The 22093-nt window shown below is 39.9% G+C and overlaps 1 protein-coding gene across 1 annotated transcript in view; it reads right to left on the bottom strand.

Annotated features, from left to right (window-relative positions):
- Positions 1-5415: 5415 nt before the first annotated feature.
- Positions 5416-22093, bottom strand: part of lsamp (limbic system associated membrane protein) — a 365491-nt gene continuing 348813 nt past the window's right edge. Inside the window, exons 7-8 of the mRNA XM_033977510.2 lie at positions 9978-10126; positions 5416-5853 (exon numbers count right to left, since the gene is read on the bottom strand). Of these exons, the coding sequence (XP_033833401.1) occupies positions 5756-5853; positions 9978-10126 (247 nt within the window). The 3' untranslated portion in view covers positions 5416-5755. The remainder of the gene's footprint in view (positions 5854-9977; positions 10127-22093) is intronic.

Raw genomic sequence — 22093 nt, 5'->3', positions numbered from 1 at the left:
CATGTGGTTTATTTAAAAGACACAATGTGACGCACAATAACACACAATAACACACACAAACACACAGACACACACACCCCGACACACAATAACACAATAACACACACATACACACACACAGACACAATAACACACAATAACACACACACAGACACACACAGACACACAATAACACACAATAACACAGACACACACACACACAGACACAATAACACACAATAACACAGACACACACACACACAGACACAATAACACACAATAACACGCACACAGACACACACATACACACAGACGCACAATAACACACACACAGACACACACAGACACACAATAACACACACACATACACAAACACCCCCCCTCTCCATGAGGAGGAGCAGCTCACACAAGAGCTACTGCTCCTCCCTCTGCTCCTGCTGCTCCTCCCTCTGCTCCTCCCTCTCCTCCAGAGGAGGAGCCTGTTTTTGTGACCTCTGACCTGTTCACACCCTGTGCACCTCCTGCAGGCCCCTCTGGTGGAGGAGGCTTTACTCCACCTGCAGGTGGAGCACATAGTTGGGCGTTTGGCGACATCTAGTGGTCAGGAGCTGCACTACAGCGGGGCCAGAATAATCACATTTTAGAGCAAATTAAATCAAATTTATTCACCCGTGGGAAAAACGTCCCAAAGGCAGTGGCCAATCTGTGGCATAAATATGTGATAATATATCTGAAAAATCAAAAAGCAGTAGGCCTACGTCAGATCTGTGGAGATGCGGGCCTGTTCTCAGGTTTTTACTTGAGACTAACAATAAAAACATCTTTTATAAAACCTATTTTAATCATAATATTTAAACCAAACAATGAGACAAACAGCAGCAGCTTCTTCACTGACTCTGAGCCTCAGACTGATGTGTGAGGACATGGCGCCATCTGGTGGACAAACTATGTCCTACAGCAAACCCCTGTGATCCAACATGTGAATCCAACATGTGAATCCAACATGTGAATCCAACATGTGAATCCAACATGTGAATCCAACATGTGAATCCAACATGTGAATCCAACATGTGAATCCAACATGTGAATCCAACATGTGAATAAACCTGAGGAGCTGAAATCCTTCACTCCAGACTCTCAGTCTGAGGCTCCTCGGTCACTTCTCCTCTGTGATGCAGATCAACACGACAGAAAAGAAAAGAGCTCCCAGTGTAGAAACAAAACACACACTCAAAACACAAAACACACACTCAAACACACGCTCAAAACACACACTCAAAACACAAAACACACGCTCAAAACACAAAACACACGCTCAAAACACACACTCAAACACACGCTCAAAACACACACTCAAAACACACACTCAAAACACACGCTCAAAACACACACTCAAAACACACGCTCAAAACACACACTCAAAACACAAAACACACACTCAAACACACGCTCAAAACACGCTCTCAAAACACACTCAAAACACACGCTCAAAACACACACTCAAAACACACACTCAAAACACACACTCAAAACACACGCTCAAAACACACACTCAAACACACGCTCAAAACACACACTCAAAACACACACTCAAAACACACGCTCAAAACACACACTCAAAACACGCTCTCAAAACACACTCAAAACACACGCTCAAAACACACACTCAAAACACACACTCAAAACACACACTCAAAACACACACTCAAAACACACACTCAAAACACACACTCAAAACACACACTCAAAACACACACTCCTGATGTTTATTTGCACATTTAAGATGAAAATGACACAGTTCTATTATTTATGTCTGTTTTATGTACAGACTGAACCACACAGATCTCAGTCTTGTGCCTCGAGGAAATCGATAAGATAAAGAACAGGTGTGTGTGTGTGTGTGTGTGTGTGTGTGTAGAATAAAACTCCCAGAACAGTGTGTGGTTCAGCTCTGAGTGCGTTGTAAAAGTACAAGTATCACATGAAAATACCCGTTTAAATTGTGCTTAAAAGTAAAAATACTGTGCAGATTTTGAGTCTTAAAAAGTTTCAAATGTGGTGATTTTGAGAAAGATTTCAGCTGAATTTTGTTCAACAGAAACAACTGAATCAAAGTTTGTTTGGTTTTTTTTTTAACAGTTTTTTATTTTTGTATATTTTTGTTTTGCTCAAGCTACAAAAAAATACAAATAAATACATAAAATAAAAATAAAACTAAACCCTCATAAACTCTTTTCAGCTGCTCTCACACAATGATACAAAATACTTTTACTTTGGAGTCCTGTTCAAAATGTAGTGGAGTAGAAAGTACAGATACTGCTCTCAAATGTAGTAAAAGTAAAAAGTACACACGTTCAATTTACTTAAGTACAGATACCTACAGTGTGTATTTAAGTTCTTTACTGCTTTTACTTTATGTTCCATCACTTTTTAAAGTTTAGTTTTGAGACATTTAATCTGTTTCCTCATTACGTTTTGCACTTTTATAATGAAAATACATCAGATTTACGTCTTAAATGAGGTTTTAGCCGAGATACTTCTTTTATTTCTCATCATTTTGCATCATTTTGTGTTTGTGTTTAGATTAAATCCTGCCTTTTTTCACGCTCTGCTCTGGTTTTGTTGCATCTAAACCTCCTCCCACGTCCAAACCATCAACACATTTCACCCAAAAACTCTTCACGTGACAAAAGTGACTCAGAGAAGAGACTCGTTTACAAGAAAAACACTGGGATCAAGTCTTTAATGTCAGACAAAATGAGATGGTTACAGTACTGCACTCTGCCGGTTTGGGCTGTAGAAAAGAACATCTCTGAGGAGGAGCCATTCAGCCGGACACTTACACACATGGGTCAGAGATGGACAAACGAGGACCTTACATCGAGTCGTTTAGAAACACTTTAACGAGCGCGTCCCGGGATCGAGTCCGAAAACACAACTCAGAGATCGAACCCTGAACTAAAGTGTTTCCCAAACGTTTAAGACGCACCCGCGAGTCAAAACGTGAGAGAGAGAGCACGTCCCGACCGTCCAACGCCAGCGGATGTGACGCCGACGGGACATTACAGCCGTCGCGGGGCAGCTTTAAGTGGGCCGAATACATTATTAAAGCCGCACTGTGTCACTTTTCTGCTCGTCTCCATGGAGATGTTGTAGCTTCGCCTCGACTTTTCCGGCGTGAATGAAAACGAAACACAAACACAGGTGAGTTTGTGACGAGGAAACGGCGTCAGAACACAGATCAAACGTGTGTTAAACTGATCCGTCGTCATGGAAACACACACGCGCGCGATGCCAGGTCACGTTACTGGTCAGATCTGTGGAGAGACGGTACAAATACATGTTTCTCAAACCCACAAAAACACCTGTGATTGTAAAAAGACACGTAAAATAGTTTAGTTTAATGTGACACGGCGAAACATTCCGGGCAAAGCAGTGATATCTCCATGGAGACGAGCAGAAAAGTGACGTAATTCACCTTTAGCTGCTGTATATGACGTGGGAAACACTGCCATTTTGGACTTTAATTACACATAATTGATCAGTTATTAGGTAATTAACAGGTAAATACAAACTAAAATGTGCAGCTTTAAGTGGACTGAAAACATTATTAAAGCCGCACTGTGTCACTTTTCTGCTCGTCTCCATGGAGATGTTGGAGCTTCGCCTCGACTTTTCCAGCGTGAATGAAACAAAACACAAAAACAGGTGAGTTTGTGACGAGGAAACGGCGTCAGAACACAGATCAAACGTGTGTTAAACTGATCCGTCGTCATGGAAACACACGCGCGATGCCAGGTCACGTTACTGGTCAGATCTGTGGAGAGATGGTACAAATACATGTTTCTCAAACCCACAAAAACACCTGTGATTGTAAAAAGACACGTAAAATAGTTTAGTTTAATGTGATACGGCGAAACATTCCAGCCAGAGCAGTGATATCTCCATGGAGACGAGCAGAAAAGTGACGTAATTCACCTTTAGCTGCTGTATATGACGCGGGGAAACACTGTCGTACACTGCAGCTTAAGTAGAACTCCAAAACAGACTTGAATTACACATAATTGATCGATCGTAAATACAAACTAAACCGTGCGTCTCGTCGGTTCGCGTCCCACAGTTTGAGAAACACGTGGATGGTTCCGTTTCATTCGACAGAGTGAGGAGGGTTTTTAAAGTTTAAAGACAAATGTGTAATAAAATCGCTATCAGGAAATCTCTTTGACACGAACATGTCAGATTATATATACAGAAATAAAGACATATTAACAGATTATAAATGTTGTGTATCTCATATTAAAACACACACACGTCTTTGAAAAAAACAAAAACAAAAACAAAAGTCATTTCATTCATTGGTGTCGAACGTCTTCATTCAGATTAAGGAGGATCCAGTATTAGCTTCAAATCGAACGAAAAAGCAACGACGGGCTAATGTTTCCAGTTTGTCTCGTTATGGCAGAACAAGGTATTTTATTATAGAGAAATACAAAAATTTTTGCTATGTACAATACATATCTTTGTGACCTACGTTTCACTTTTTTTTCTGAAAGTAGGAGTTTGGCTGAGAAAGAGGAGGAGTTATGGAGGAGTAAAGGCGCGTGGAGACGAAGCCACGGGAGGAGGAGGAGATACTGCTTTAATAAACATCTGTCAGTAGAATCTGGATCAATAATAATAATAATAATAATAATAATAATAATGATAATAATAATAATAATCTATTCACTGGTATTGTGTTTTCTGGTGGACTGCTCCATCTAGTGGGCATAGTAAGAACTGCACACTGTCATTGAATTTGTATCACTAGTATTTGTTTTACACACACAATTACAGAAAATAAACACTTTTTTGTATTAGTATCAAATCATACATGTGGTGTTATTGATAAACAGGGTAAGTGTCTTAAATTAAATCATCATATTTCATTTTTTTACATGGTTTTATGGTTAAAATCGGACTTATCTTGTTGAGTTTGTGCTGCGCCGTGTGAGATTTGTCTGATTTTTCTCACGTAAACTGACTTTTTCTGAACGCACAAAGCCAAAACAGACTGCCACGTGTCGAAACGAAGCCAGATTCAAATAATAAATACGTTTTAAAACATTTTCTAAGCACGTACGTCCAAACACAAGCTGGTTCTATCCGACCTGACTCTGCGGATCAATAACACGCCGTTTATGATTGAAATAAAAAGTATATTTGGCAGAAAGTTCCCTCATTGTTCATAAATGCACTGGTCAAACAGGAGGTTAAATCTACAATAATAAAAGAATAACATAATACAACTAGAAGAAGAAATACAGAATACTTTATGCCTGGAGTACTTCTAGACACACATGATTGTAGGCGTCGTTTTTTTTCCAAAGACACCTCTGCTTTCATTCCCATGGAGACAAAAGTCGACCCCGCCCGCCCCCGTCCAGCCCCGGAGCAGAGACAATGCAGCGCTTTTTTCAAAACGGAACCGAGAAGAATGGGTTTGTGTGGCGCCGTCTGCCGTCTGTCCTCCAGTTTAGACTGTTACTCAAACCATTGTTTTTATATCAATACATCAGTAAAGCAGTGCCGTTTGGAGAGAGCACCTAAGGTTTTATATCATGATGCGAACAGTCCAGGGGAAGCGGGAAGTGGGGAGGAAAAGGTCGCAGGTCGAGATGGCGGTGAGGAGGAGAAGAAGGAGGAGGAAGGGAGGAGGAGAGGAGGAAGGGAGGACGCTAAGGGAGGAAGAAGAGGAGGAGGAGGAGACGAGGAGGACGCGGGGAGGAGAGCGCTATTAACAGTTGAAGAACAGCAGAGTGATGCAGACGACCAGGAGCCACAGCGACTGAGACACACAGGGGGAGCTGTTGATGTCCCGGCCGGTCCCAGGTCCTGAGGAGAGAGACGCCCGTGTTTAGTGCACAGTTCACCACAAACCGACGTGAAAGTGAAAGTAAAAGAGTGACGTTAAACCCTGTGAACGAGTGCACGTGTTGGCCAGCGAGTCTCGTCTAAGCAGCGGTGGAAAAAGGACGGAAATAATGCACGAAATGACACGTACTGCTGCTAAAAGTGACCTTAAAGTACATAAGAAACATACTACTGCGCAGAGTACGAGTATCAAACCACAGATGTGCTTTTAAACGTCATTTTAGAAGCGTTTTAGATCAGGCTTTTCTGCAAAACGTGTGAATTTTTGTCGTTTTAAAACTACAGTCTGCACGTTCTCTGAGCTCTGTCCAATCAGAGCAGACGACGCAGGGCTGTCCAGTGTTTGTGCGAACAATTATACTCAAATCAAGAACAGCTTTTAAAAATCTACTCAAAAAAAGTACAATTACCACCAAAAATCCACCCAGTTACTGATTTATTTTGACACCAACATGTTTCCACGTTCATGTCTTAACATCTTATCTCGATTCCATGTAGTTATTGTTTTTTCCGCTATATTTAGGAAATACCAGACCCTGTGCTTTATTTAGATTATTTATATTACGAGTCTTTACTTCTGTGCTTGTAAAGTAAAAGTAAAATTTGTGACGATCTTTACTTTGTGCTAAATCCTGTCTCTGTTTTTGAACGAGTCTGTGTTCATGAATGTTCTTAAATATCTTTCCATCACCTCTGACAAAACGATAAAGCTGTTATTAAGAGACACGTGTGCGCTCCGTCATTTGCGCTCTCGTTTGTGCTCTGTCATTTCCGCTCTCTCGTTTGCGCTCTATCGTTTCCGCTCCGTCATTTCCGCTCTGTCATTTGCGCTCTCTCGTTTGTGCTCCGTTGTTCGTGCTTTCTCGTTTGCTCTCTGTTGTGTGCGCCCTGTTATTTGCGCTCTCTCGTTTGTGCTGTCGTTCTGTCCGCGCCCCGTCGCCCGCACCCCGTCCTCCGCGCTCCGTCTCTTTCTACAGTTGGACCTTGTTGCTCCAGATGTTCTAGAAACATTCTATCCAAACATTTATTTAATCTTTTCCTTCATAATATTTTTTCCTGCCCATATTTCATTTAACAGGCTCGCCTTTCCACAGCTCTGACATGTAGCTCAACCTGCTTATCTCCAGGTTTAAATCCAAACTAAAGCAGTAACATTTAGCTTTTCCTTTTTGATCCTTCGCTTTAAGTGTTGTAGTGCGTCACACGTCTAATGCGCTGGCACGTACTTGTCAAAATCGGATAAATCAATAAATAAAGACATGCAGGTGGCGTCAACTCCACCAGAAAAGTTACATAGTGCAGCTTTAAGTTTGCGAATCAAGCTCACAACCTACACAGAGGCACATCCGCAAGTTTATGAAAAGGAAACCTGAGTATAGTCGTCGTTTCGAGTTCTGTTTGTGCGCGTCGTCGTCTAATTGAAAACGCAGGAGGAAATCGTGTCCAAAAACGCATCACAAACACACCGCAGTAAATCCCGTCTCTCGTTTCCGTCTGGGGAGGTGATGCAAAACGCCGCTAAACGCCCCGTGACATTTATATACGAGACTTTAACAGCGACACCAAGGACAAACGCGGGAAATGGTCAAATCAGCTCCGTAAAAAACAAAGTCTGACACTTTTACGGCTCGATCCTGCTCCACGCGAGTCTCAGATGTGTCTCGATCTGTGAGACGTTTCAGCTTTACTGCCCCCTGCTGGTCAAAAGAAGAATGCGCTCTTTTGTTTAGATGTTTACAAAATCATATCAAAGTGTCGTCTTTATACGAACGTTTTAATCTTGATTCATTCATTTAAAAACACTTCTGTCATTGCGTCTGTTGCTGTTGTTTTAGTGAGTTTTGTTCACACTTGTCGTTATTTACAGGTCATGAAAACACATTTTGAAGTTTGATAAATTGTCGCACAGATAAACAATGACACTGAAATCAAATCATAAAGCAGAATTATCTACATAAAAGTATTTAAAATGTACAGTGTTAATACAGGTTTTGAGTTTGTGTCATTTTAGTTCATAATTTTATCTTCTATGGTTCAAATCTTTTAATACTGCAGGAAAAATAAACTAAAAAATCCAATTACTACAAAGAAAAAGTTCGATACGATAAATATTGACCCCCAAAATAATTGTTCCTTTCTAAAAAAAAAAAACAGATTATTGTGTCCTGTTCTACTCCTCGTTTAACAATGAGGTTTAGTTCTGAGTTTAGTTCACATTTAGTCCCAGTTTTACTTTGGTTTCTGTTTCCATTTGGCCTTATCTCTGTCTTATATCAGCTCAACATCTGAACGTTTAGTATCGATTCCTGCACAAATGAGGATCTAGTTTCAACAGTCGTTTTAGCATCGATTAGTCTCCGATTTCTGATACTTTTGACAGATTTATCGTCTGTTATTCCAGTAAAAACAAACGTATATGTGACAATAATGATGTTAGTTCAGTTAAATACGATGCTTTGGCGCACGGGCGGAAATCACGGGCGGATTTTAAAGTTAAGTTAAGACCTGTTTATATATTAGAATGTGTTCAGTTTCCACAGTTCAGGGTCATTAAATGAGTCTGAAAATGAAAACTCGATCCACCGCTCTGTCTCGTTACACATCGGTTTAGTCCGTCGCGTCAGAGCTCTACGTTTGATTCATTTTTCGCGGCAAAGACACAGAAAATCGGCGAAAATGTGTCCGTCTCAATAATAGAAAGACGCACATCAGGCACAGTCCAAGTCCGGCCCAGGGGCTGATTGTGGCCCGTGTGACCTGCAGCGTCTAGAATAAAAATAATCACGTGTGTCTCGTCCGCGCAGTCGACCAGCGTAAAACACAAGTACAAACAATATTACGTTTCACCAGAAGATGGCAGCAGATCTGAGCCGTGCTCCGAGGCCGCGCTCTCACCGACTTTTACCGCCAACTGGGTAAAGACACGTTTAAAGACGTTTGAACGTTTGCTAAGAAAACGCTGAGTCTGTTCGGTTCGACGTATTTGTGTGAGGAGACGTTTTCGGTTATGAACTTTAACAAAAACGTGCGAGAACAAGACGAGCGGACTCTCATCTGCGTGTCGATCTGCGTGATGTTTTGTGACGATTTGTTCATCAAAACCACTTTCTTTGAGCCAGACTGGGCCCGTTTACTAGCGTCCAGATCTCAGTTTGACCCTTCATATTAGTGCAGTTATTTGTTTTATTTGTTTCCTTCTGAGGTGAATAAATTCTAAAATCTCAGTGATTTTATTGTGATTATCAAAACCGCAGTTTAAATATTCACTTTTTCATGTTTATAATCTGTGTATCATCCATTTTGTTTTTGAAAGATTAAAGCCATTTGCAATAAAAAGTAAAAAATAATTAAACAGCTCATTTGCATTTAATGTTTCAGAGAATGACCAGGTCCTCACACATTTTCACCTCAACAAATCTGACCCTCTGCAAAAAATCTGACCAGCTCCGAGGTACGTGGAGTTTTTAGAACAATTAAGTGTTGAATTTGTTTTCATATTTTCAGTATTCTGTAAATAAATATTATAAAAACAGCCTCATCACAATCACACACTGCAGTTATTTATTTAATCAAACGTCGTTACATTTCTCTTCTTCGTTCTAATTTCCATCGATTCATTGTCCCGTCCTAAACCAAACTGAGCCTTTTACCTCTGCCCTGACACATTTACTCCACGTTTATCGCTCCTGTAAGTTTAACAAAAGAGCAGATCCATCACCTCCATAATAATAATAATAATAATAATAATAATAAAACATCAGCGCGTCTGAATTTGCAGAATCAGATGTTCAAATAAGTGTTTTTGGTGCTGAGTGAGGACAGTCAGGCCACAGATACGTCGCCGTTTATGAGCCGTCGTTAAAGTGAATGACTGGGAGAATCCTTTATATCAAATTGACGTAAATGTAAACTGTATTTATAGCGGACTTTATATTTATTGCGCGGACATAAATTGGTAAAACGCAGCATCAGATCTGGACGGTTGAAGTGGACGATAATGGACTTTTAGAAATGATTTACAGCCGCGACATCCTGCGCGTTCTCGCTTTAAATAATACAAAATAAAAGTATAAAGGTGTACTCACTAAAGAGGAAGACGCTGGCGTACTGAATGCCCAGTCGGTTGGAGGCCACGCAGGTGTAGTTCCCATAATCCTCTTCGCTAACGTTGGAAAAGACCAGGATGGTGGTGGTCCCCAGCATCTGGATGTTGATGCTCTGAGTGTTGGTCATCCTGAAGAAAATGTAGATCAAGTTTGTTAATATTGTACATTTAAAACCACTTCAGCTGAGTAAATACGCGGCAAAAATAAGAGCAAAAACACAGGAAAAGTGCAAAAAAAACACAGAATCATCACCGTCAGATCCTCCAAACGTGGTTTTCTAAATGTGGATAATCTGCAAATAAATATCAACATCCGTCTACGATTTAAAATGATTCATCGTGTTGCAAATCCTCCCAAAAGTTTGTCTCCCTGAGCTCAGAGAAAACAGCTGGAGTCACTACAGCGCCCTCTAGAGGACAGTGCAGCGCTTCAAAATGTACGACTTTCTCTTTCGCCAAATCGTTTTTCTCGATTGTTGCTGTGAGTCGGTGGAAGAGACAAAGACAAACGAGATTAGAACATGCACAAGTTTACAAAAGTAAAGAAAATAATACTGAATGTTCTTTGTTTGTCAGGATCATGTGTAAATCCATTCATCTTAAAAAGAAAAGATGATTTTAGTCAGATTTAGTGACTGTTTCTTTCCAACTGCAGCCCCTGAGCAGGTGAATACACATAAAATACACATAAAATACACATAAAATACACATAAAATACACATTTCACTACAATTACATAAGACAGAGTTCATTATTAACATTAAACTGTTTCACTCTAAATCGTTATGTGACAGTTTTTCCAGTGAATTTTCTGAAATGTGTTTTTTCAGATTTCTAGTAAAATTTATTCAGATCTACAGACGATTCCAGACGTGCTTTTCTTTTCAAACCTCCGTCTGACGATTTGAAAAGAAAAAGGTCGTCTGAGCAAAGAACGAGCAAAGAATGAGGAAAGAACCAGGAAAGAACGAGGAAAGAACCAGGAAAGTCTGGGACAATTTAGGTTCAGAGAGACCGAGGGGATCAAGGGGATCAAGGAAATAAAAAATAAAAAAATATATAGTTTATGTAAAAGTAATATAGTTTATATAATAATAATAATAATATAGTTTATATAATAGTAATGTTAATACTGAATGTTTTTCCTTTTTAGAGTTTTATACGTTTGCTTTAAAAACTCACTTCTAGACGTCACGTTTTTTTTAAAAATCACTGTCAAATTTCAGTCCAAAGTCGATTAAAATGAAACATCACTTTATTATAGAATCTTATTGAACTGAAAAGCCAAACTATGGAGACTAAACCCGTCCGCACTGCGCTCCACGACACTCAAACGCTCCACGACACTCAAACGCTCCACGACACTCAAACGCTCCACGACACTCAAACGCTCCACGACACTCAAACGCTCCACGACACTCTGCAAACGTCTTCTCTCGTTCGTTCTTCGCAGGTTCACACACTTTTCGCTGAACGTAATGACCCAAAACGACGCAGCGATCGATGGCGTCCAGAGCGCTGAACTCCGGAGCGTCGGCCGTTTCTGCTGACTCACAGTAAACACTTTAATAGCACTTTTCACTTTTCATAATGGCAGCGCCGGCGACTGCGGCTTTTGTATCTCCAACGGGCTCAGGTTCATTTGAGGCGCCCGACACTTAATCCTGCTTAAGTCTGGACGATGTGAGAGCGGAAGTTAGTGCTGACGAACGCTTTTCTGATCGAGAGAATTTACATAAGAAGAAGAAGAAGAGCAATCGCACATAAAACCAAAGAGGGAGCGCCTTTAAACCGACACAGGAGCAGCACCGAGCGCGTTTAGCTCTTTGTCCGGTCTGGACGCGACCGCAAAACATCTAAAAAAAACTCAAATTAGCTCAACATACGTGAAGAAATAGGCCAATTCTGCTGGATTTTACGGATACGCGTCGCTATTTGTTGAATCTTTTGTGACGGGAGTACACGGCGCGAGTGACACGTGTGTTCGGGGCGTCCTGCGGGCCACGACATATCATCTCGCGGGCCGAAATTCATCACCGGGCCGCGTGTTTGAGACTCCTCCTCCAAAGTCACACAGTTATTCTGAATTCTTTCTTAAATTCGACCCACGGACTGTGTGAAGAAGTGAGCGAGTCAAATGACGCTCGTCGATGCTAGCAGTTATAGCGGCTAATTTAGAGCCGAGTTTCACGTTTGAAATTCTGACCGCGAGTATCATAGCAACCGAGAGCCAATCAGGAGCGAGGATGCTGAAGGTAACGCCTCTTCCCGCCCGCACCGCTGGTTTAACAGGGAGCGGCCGCTTAGCAACGCTGTCAATCAAACCTGTTGCTAACGCTAACGGGAGCGACCTCGGGGAAAGAAGACGCCTGATTTGTCTGTTTTTAATGTTTATATCTTGATTTACAGACACAAAAGTGAAATAAAAACCCCAGGATCATGTAGAGCGAACATTTAATACCAACATTTAAGACCAAAACGACGATTAAAAGCATGATTTTTGTTTTATATGTTTAACTCTTAAACCTTCTGTTGAATCCTGTGCGTCTTAAACATCGAGTTAAACTTGTTTCTCTGTAAAAACGCGACAGTTATTTAAAACATCGACACTGGAACCTGCTCCTTCGGTTTTGTTATATTTTTCGACGCAGCCGTTACAGAGAAACGTGACAGTTTTTCAATAGAAAGTGAACTGGAGCCAGAGTCGATGGAGCAGGAAGTGCGACATGATCACTTCCTGTTTGGAACGTGGCGCTAGCAGGTTAGCTCTGTCCATTTACACGAGTTTCTCCAAAACTTCTGTCCATTTGTAGTTTTGACCAGAGAAAGTCGTGAAATTAACACAAACACTGAAAATACATGGGCCTAAATGGACGACAATAAAACTGAGGTCAAGTCCACCTCCTCCATCTACACCTCCTCCTCCATCTACACTCCCTCCTCCTCCTCCATCTCCTCCATCTACACCTCCTCCTCCATCTACACCTCCTCCTCCATCTACACCTCCTCCTCCATCTACACCTCCTCCTCCATCAACACTCCCTCCTCCTCCTCTTCCATCTACACTCCCTCCATCTACACCTCCTCCATCTACACCACCTCCATCTACACTCCCTCCTCCATCAACACTCCCTCCTCCTCCACCTCCTCCATCTACACCTCCTCCATCTACACTCCCTCCTCCTCCTCCTCCATCTACACTCCCTCCTCCTCCTCCTCCTCCTCCATCTACACTCCCTCCTCCTCCTCCTCCTCCTCCATCTACACTCCCTCCTCCTCCTCCTCCTCCTCCATCTACACTCCCTCCTCGTCCTCCTCCTCCTCCATCTACACTCCCTCCTCCTCCTCCCCCTCCTCCTCCTCCTCCTCGATGATAAAATGGCTGATATATGCTCCTCTGTGTCTCCTGGGGAGCGACTGTTAAAAACCTTCGACTGGAGGAGGACACAGAAACACAGGAGGCTAAATTTATACAGCTCTGCTCCAAAAACACAAAACATGACCAGGTTTCAACGCAAAAAATGATGAAAATGTGTTCACCGAACCCTCACCCTCAAAAAGACTAAATATCACTGCAGGTTTCAGCGGCAAAAAGGATTTAAACGATTTTTACTCTGCCCTTTTCTCCTTTAATGCTAATTTTATGATGATTATTTGTGATTATTGATGTTTTGATTTGTTGTGATTTTTTTAACATTAGTCAACAGTTGTTTTTTTTTCCTAAAAATTTATCATTTAAATCCATTTTGTAATAGTTGTTAGATTTTCAGACTATTTTTAAACTTTTTGGCAGTGTTTGCTAATGTGTGCACTGCGTCTCTATGGCAACTGCTGAACATTCCACCATAGAAGTGAATGTAGAACACCTCCAGCATGAAGTCTCAACAATATATCAACAACATCAAACACAAAATCCATGTAGTGTGTTCAGTTTTTCATTTCAGAACTACTTTTAGTATTTAGTATATTATCATCTGAGTGTATTTTAAGTATTTAAATTTTGCTATTTGATTTTAGTCTAAATGTTGATTTAATTAACCTTTTTTTTTTCTTTTTTATCTATAATGCATTTGTGCAGCACTTTGGAAACTACATTTGTTTGTGAAATATGCTGTTTAAATAAAGTGGATTATGTAAAAATATGAATAAATTGCGAGGGAACCAGATGCACGTCCCTGGAGTCTGATGGAAAAATAAGAGATGAAGAGGCTGACGGTTTTGCTGCTGCAGTGGAGACGTATGTAAAGTGATAAATTATGATTTTGTGTAAAAGAAAGACACATTTAAATGAATTAAAGCTGATTTGACAAACCTCTCTGCTTCTATACACCTTAATTAATAAATATAAATGTATTTTCCAGTTCATCAGTGTCAATAACTTAAAATAAAGTGATAATAAAACCCAAAAGTGTGAGTTTTTCTCTTTTGTTATCCACATTTTTAATACACAACATGTTTCTTGGCGTCATGTTCTTCTCGTCTGAACAGGTTTGGAGCGAGCACATATAAAACTTGTCTTGTTTTTTTAATTTGAGGTTCATTCTCTGTTGTTTGCCAAATGATTCACTCACAACAAATGACTAAAATATTTCACTGAATCTGGCACAAACATGAGACTTTACACTTGTACTGACTCATCTCCACAGACAGGGGGCAGCGTCTGTCCACTGAAAAATACAGCACTACGTCTGCACATGCTCAGTTTAGATGAGAAATAAAACAATAATTATAAAACATGTTCGTTTATGTTACGCTGGAATGAAATGATTTGACCTGAACGTAACAGACGTGACATAAAACAGTTAAAATAATTAGAACAAGTCAAAAACGACTGAATTTATCTGCACAAATTAAAAGATTCACCAGCTCCAAGTTTATCCAGACACGTTTAATCTGAAAGTAAAACTAAACCAGGACTAAACCAGGACCAAAATAAGACTAAACTGGGACTAAACCAAGACTAAACCAAGACTAAACCGGGACTAAACCAAGACTAAACCAAGACTAAACCGGGACTAAACCAAGACTAAACCAAGACTAAACCAGGACTAAACCAGGACTAAACCAAGACTAAACCGGGACTAAACCGGGACTAAACCAAGACTAAACCAGGACTAAACCAAGACTAAACCAAGACTAAACCAAGACTAAACCAGGACTAAACCAAGACTAAACCAAGACTAAACCGGGACTAAACCGGGACTAAACCAGGACTAAACCAGGACTAAACCGGGACTAAACCGGGACTAAACCAGGACTAAAATAGGACTAAACCAGAAATACCCACCTAACCAGGCTGAACCACATAAATTTAATCTGAAAGCAAGATCAAGACTAAACACAGGACTACACCAAGACTAAATCAGAACTAAACCAGACCTAAACCAGGACTAAACCAAGACTAAACACAGGACTAAACCAGGACTAAACCAAGACTAAACACAGGACTAAACCAGGACTAAACACAGGACTAAACCAGGACTAAACACAGGACTAAACCAGGACTAAACCAAGACTAAACACAGGACTACACCAAGACTAAATCAGAACTAAACCAGACCTAAACCAGGACTAAACCAAGACTAAACACAGGACTAAACCAGGACTAAACCAGGACTAAACCAAAACTAAAAAAGGACTAAACACAGGACTAAGCCAGGACTGAACCAGGACTAAACCAGAACAAAACCAAGACTAAACCAGGACTAAACCAGGACTAAACCAGGACATAAACCAGGACTAAACCAGGACTAAACCCAAAAAGGTCCTGCATCTGTGACATTCCTCAGTGAAGCTTTAAAACTGATGATACAATCAACTCAATACAAAACAACAAAAACAAAACAAACCCAAAACCTTCTGACTGAAACACTGAACATCGTCACATTTTCCTCGGTCTTTTCCTTTTGCTCCGGTGGATGTGACATTTGGATCATCGTGACATGAAACAGACGACGTGACGATGTGTAAAGGCTCGTTATGTAACAGAAGTGACGTCATCCCTTCACACACAACTTTAACAAACTAACTCCATTTTTGTTTTGTTTTGTACTTTGTTCCAATCACCCACCTGTGAACACAAAGGTTAATTTCATGCGCCGAAATGTCAAGTCACCCCTTGATAAATGTAATCACGTCGGGAGATATTTCAATTCCGCTGGACAGAATCTGTATTTCCTCGTCACCTGAAGTTAACCCGAGTCGGCAGATGTTCAGCTGCACCGAACCATCAGGAGGCAGAGTGTAAGGGCGCGGCACGTAGAGGTCAAAACGTCTGCGAGCTCTGACCTGTCCAACCCCAGCTGCGTCGTGCGACTCGTGGATAATTTAGTCGTGATTTTACTCAAAGATGCAGTTTGCTGAGACGTCTTAAAGTGAGAATCAATAGCTTATTACAAACTAAGCCAAAAAACGCTGTCATCCCACAAGACGACTCATTATAGGAGGATCTAATGAAATGAATTCCTTTTAAATAAAACTTACATCTTAAGATTATCCCAACTTCAAATAAAACAGGAGCCGGGTCCATTAGACAAATAACATGACGAGAGGATTACAGGAGGATTTATACACTGTACCTAAGCACAGACTATTAAAAGTTTGGCCTCAGAATAAGCACTTAAATTAAACTTTATAGAATAGATTTAACAAGCTCTTGAACTCCAAAAGGTTTGTGTGAAAAAGGTGAACCCGAGCACTTCCTGGTGTCGCTGGCGTCGTGTCGGCGCGACCACACGTTTGATGAGTTTGGGCAGAAATGTCACAAATGTCAAGTCGTTTTATGAAGTTTTAACGGTGATGTCAGAGAAAAGAGAGTGGAGTTTTTCATCTGCGAAGACTGAGGAGAAAGACTGGAAAGAAAGAAAGACTGGGAAGAAAGACTGGGAAGAAAGACTGGAAAGAAAGACTGGAAAGAAAGACTGGAAAGAAAGACTGGGAAGAAAGAAAGACAGAAGAAAGACTGGGAAGAAAGACTGGAAAGAAAGACTGGGAAGAAAGACTGGAAAGAAAGACTGGAAAGAAAGACTGGAAAGAAAGACCGGAAAGAAAAAGACTGAGGAGAAAGACTGGAAAGAAAGAGACTGCGAAGAAAGACTGGGAAGAAAGACTGGAAAGAAAGAAAGACTGAGGAGAAAGACTGGAAAGAAAGACTGGGAAGAAAGAAAGACTGAGGAGAAAGACTGGAAAGAAAGAAAGACCACAAAGAAAGACCACAAAGAAAAAACTCGAAGACTGTGAAGAAAGACTACAAAGAAAGACTGCAAAAAAAACTGTAAAGACAGACTGCAAAGAAAAAACTAAAAGAAAGACCATGAAGAAAGACTGCAAAGAAAACTACAAATAAAGACTGCAAAAAAACTGCAAAGAAAGACCACAAAGAAAGACTGCAAAGAAAGACCGGAAAGAAAGACTCCAAAGAAAACTACAAATAAAGACTGCAAAAAAAACTGCAAAGAAAGACTAAAGAAAAAATGTGAAGAAAGACTACGAAGAAAGACCACAAACAAAGATCGCAAAGAAAGACTGTAAAGAAAGACCGTAAAGGAAAACTGCAAAGAAAGACGGTGAAAACAGACTGCATGCGTCACATAGAGATAAAACAACAACTTTTACTCACCTACTGCTTCTATATTATTGTATTTGTATATTTAGTTGTGGAGGCTAAGTCCCTTCTTAAAGGTTCACTAAGTAACTTTTCTGGTCAACCACCTTTTTGTCTCCATGAAGATCTCATTGGGGTCAGGGGTCGGAAATATTATTATTTTTCATCAAAACACGGGTGGCTCTTTGGGGGTTAAAGGTTAAAGGTCGCCTCAGAGGGTAGCGTTAAACTTATACCTAACTCCATGACGACCAGCAGATGGCACTGGCAGGTCAAGTTCTTGGTCAGATCTGTGGAGCGGCGACCCTGCATGTTTCAGCTCTTTCTACAGTTGAAAAAACGCAAGATAAATAATCGAACATTTCAGAAGTAATAATATCTATCAGAGAAGTAATATCTGTAGTACTAATATCTATCAGAAAAGTTCCATAGTGCACATTTTAAAAAGTTGTCAATAAATGTAAAGTTGTAGTTAAAAGTAGATTTATTAGTTGGTAAAATCTCGTATGAGGCGGAGCTGATAAGACAATTTACTTTGTTATTGCAGTTCAGACAGAGGGCGCCACTGATAACCCAGAGCTGATGAGGTTAAAATGATTATAGAAGAGAAAAAGTGGAGCGCGCCCTCTGCCTGAGACAATCAGGTAAACAAGACGAGCTACAGCGTATTAGCAACACGTCTTACAAAGGTGACTATGAAATTAACCAGCCGAGCACGGATAAATGATATTATTATGGTGCATTAACATCATCATCCAAGGAGAAAGTGCAATTATGCTTTCCATTGGCGCACTGAAGGGAAAAAATTATATAAAAATAAAATAAGGGCACAGTGCCAAAACCCTCTAGGGGACAAAACAAGTGAGACGGATGGAGGTTGCAAACAGCAGATAATGCAGAATATTTCAGCCACCATAAATCTTTTCTGTTCAAGTGCAGATGTGATAGGCCTATTACTTCAGAGAGCAGATATGTGATAACGCACCGCTATTCCCCTCTCCTCGAGCGAACCTTGTGCTCGCGGTTAAGATGCAGGTGGTAACGTCCTACGGTCTCCTAAGGCTCTTAAGTGACCCGACGGACTGTTCCTTATCAATGCCATTATGCTTCAATCCTCTCCCGAGTGTTTTTGACGCAGATGCATGATTCTTAATGTGATAGGTTTCCCACAGACGTCTACGATCAGTCTATTTAGGCTTCATTTTGTGTTTTCCCTGGTGCTTCGGTGACATCACATAAAGGTGCAATAAGTACCGTAAATTTCAGACTATCGAGCACCTGAATATACGCTGCACAAGCTAAATTTGAAAAGAAAATCTATTTTTACAGATATAAGCCGTACTTGAATATAAGCTGTTACGAATGTGTTGTGACATGAGATATTTACACAGTTTTTTGAGTTTTAATTTAAGACGCGCTTTCTTTCTGTGCCTGAAAATCAGCACCAACATGACATCAACACTGGACGAGCACACCTGCATGTTTAGAAAATAAAACAGCACCAACATGGTCCATCTGCTTTTATTTCCTCAAAGCTTTTGTCGTCTTTTTACATTGACTAAGTTCTTCCCACTGCCGCCTCCAGCGTCGCAACATCAGTTCTTTGATGGTCAAACTTTCGTGCAATTGCTCTATTTCCTTCTTTAATTGTCAAACCTTCATGCAGTGGCTCTATTTCCTTCTTTTAAGGTCAAACTTAGGTGCAGTTGCTCTATTTCCTTCTTTAATGGTAAAACTTTCGTGCAGTGGCTCTATTTCCTTCTTTAATTGTCAAACCTTCGTGCAGTGTCTCTATTTCCTTCTTTAACCTCCTGAGACAGCAACAAGTTCAATTTTGAATATTTCTAAGAGTTTAGAATATTTATTTTTTTGTTTATTTTTTTTATTTAATTATTTTTATTTAATTATTTTATTTTTATTTGTTTTTATTATTTTTATTGTATTTAGATTTTTTTTTTAAATTTACTTATTTTTTATTATTTTATTTGATTAAAGCTCGGGTCTCAGGAGGTTAATTGTCAAACTTTCGTGCAGTGGCTCTATTTCCTTCTTTAATGGTCAAACTTTCGTGCAGTGGCTCTATTTCCTTCTTTAATTGTCAAACTTTCGTGGGGAAAAAGTAGGAGCTTATAGTTTGAAATTTACAGTAACTTTTCTGGCAAGTCTCTACAAAAACAAAATGGTTAACTGGAAGATACACAAAAAAAAATAATCAAAAAAGTGGAAAAAATGATTCTACTACAACCTACTACGACTCTACTACAGTCTACACCTGAACTTTGAAGTAACGATTATGATACAGGCGAAAAACTCTCTTAAGTGAGCCTTTGTTGGGGTCTATCACATTGTCCTTATTGCCTCTGTCATTTTAGAGTTTTTCTGATACACGTCCACACTTAAAGTAACAGTTTTCTGATGAACACCTGGGTCACATCTCTCAAGTTTGCAATTTGACGGTAAGGACTCTGTTTTTCCATTTCTGCGGTGTTACAAATGGAATTACAAAGTGGTCACTGCGGATGGAAATGGGTCAAACTCCTGGTGAAGCCGTTTTTTTGGGTTTTTTTTTTGAAGGACGGAGGCAGCAAACTCAGCAGTAATAAAGTTAAAACAGGATTAAAAGGCTGGTTTGTCATTCAGGGGACAATTACTCGCTAACTTAGGGTTGTGAAAATGGGAATCTAGAAGTTAGCACTGACAAAACTTCTGAAATATATAAAAAAAAAAGACAACTCACCCCATTTACAGTAGTTTGTGACACTGATGAGTTAATAAATAGCCAATTAGCTCCATAATATTCATTCTAATCATCTGTTTGAAGAATTTTCCATGGCAACCACATCCATTTTTATAGCAATAACGCAATTTAAATATAATATTATATCTTTTGCATGAGGTAAAGTCGTTCATTGCCAGATTTGGAGCCGTACCCAGTTTCCTCGCCGTTTTTTTCACCTCTGTCCAGACACATTGGTGCGAGCGCTGACGTTGCTATAGTAACCATACTTTGGACAAACCTCATTTTTGAGATTGGCTCGATCAGATTTACTCTCGGAATATAAACTGTTTTACTGGTGCTTTCTCAAAGGCAAAGAAAATCATGTGTTTGAAGTAAAAGTCAAAAGTTAAATCTGTCACTGGACCTTATCTCGGTCTGAAGGAGGCGCTAACGACACTGAAACTGGAAACGGCTGAGGTCTATTGAGCTATTTTGTTGTATTGTCCATTTTATGATGAATTTCGAAATCCTTTATTTGATGAAATGTTCACCCAAAGCCCTGAAATGTTCTGGTGACGATGATGAGATGAAATGTTTGTTTAATTCTAATGTTTATAAGTCGACATCATTTCTATGTAAAGCCTGGAAGAAGTGGCAGATGAGTTTGTTTAAATGAGTTTATTGTTGTTTTCTGTCGTATCACACGTCTGGACTATTGTATTTTTGTTAATGGCGTCTTATGAGCCCATTAAAGGGTTAAAAGGTTCTAATAATAAACTAAATCAAAATCAAATCAATCAAAACTATACGAAGTGTTTTCATTCAACCCTTAATCGGTGCTTTCACATTAGCATCCCGGCTAACTCTAATGTTCTCTTTGTTTCCTTTGTTTGCTTTGGGTCTGAGGATGGACACTCTGCAGCAGTAGTTGAAGGTTTCTCAAAATAATCTAAGAAAGGGCGCCATAGTTTATTAAATTTTGTTCCTGATCCGTAAACAGTATATCTATATCTTTCCAAATCCATATACACGATTATGTTTTATCCATTGACCAGAACTGAAGAAGAGACTTAGATGAACCGCAAACGTCGTCACTTCTACAACCTTTTGTCCAGTTACAGATTTAACTTTTGGCTTTTACTGTGAATCAGACCTGGACGATATTAACAAACATTAGAAAAGGAAGACGAGCTGATCTAAATCTGCCTTCGTAATTAAAAAGACAAAGACACGGCCCTCACAAAATCCTTCAAATGACAAATCGAATCATCCAAAACCCACAAATTGCAGCCATTTCAGTGAATCAATACACGTAATGAGTAAGTTTGACTGGTTATAATGAAAATCAATGAATATCCAGCACTTAACATGAGGTAGAGGAGACTTTTTTGTAGTTCTGTTGGAAAGAAATGATGTATTTTTGGCCATAAACTACAATAGAGATATTTCAGCCGGGTTCTGACAAAGTAACTAAATGATGTAGTGTTGAAGGACAGGTGGAACATTTATAAAAGTGTAAAAAAAGAAGACAGCGGAGTGGTAAAGGTCTGTACAAAGTCATATGCTGGGAATTTATGGACACTGTCAAAAGAAACAGAATGACTTTGGTTGGTCTGCCAATTTATCTCCGTGCATCACCTTCAAATATAACCTCTCATCAATCTCATTATGGTCCAATCAGCGCTCGTGACTGACGCTTTTCAGAACAGATTATCTATAAAGTAAAAAAAATATGAGCGAGAGTCTAATTCGTGCTCAGAACTGACTCATTTCG

This window comes from Periophthalmus magnuspinnatus, chromosome 13 (genome assembly GCF_009829125.3).
Source record: "Periophthalmus magnuspinnatus isolate fPerMag1 chromosome 13, fPerMag1.2.pri, whole genome shotgun sequence".
Classification (NCBI taxonomy): Eukaryota; Metazoa; Chordata; class Actinopteri; order Gobiiformes; family Gobiidae; genus Periophthalmus; species Periophthalmus magnuspinnatus.
Note: the sequence above shows the minus strand (reverse complement) of the source record. Positions and strands in the feature narration are given on the sequence as shown.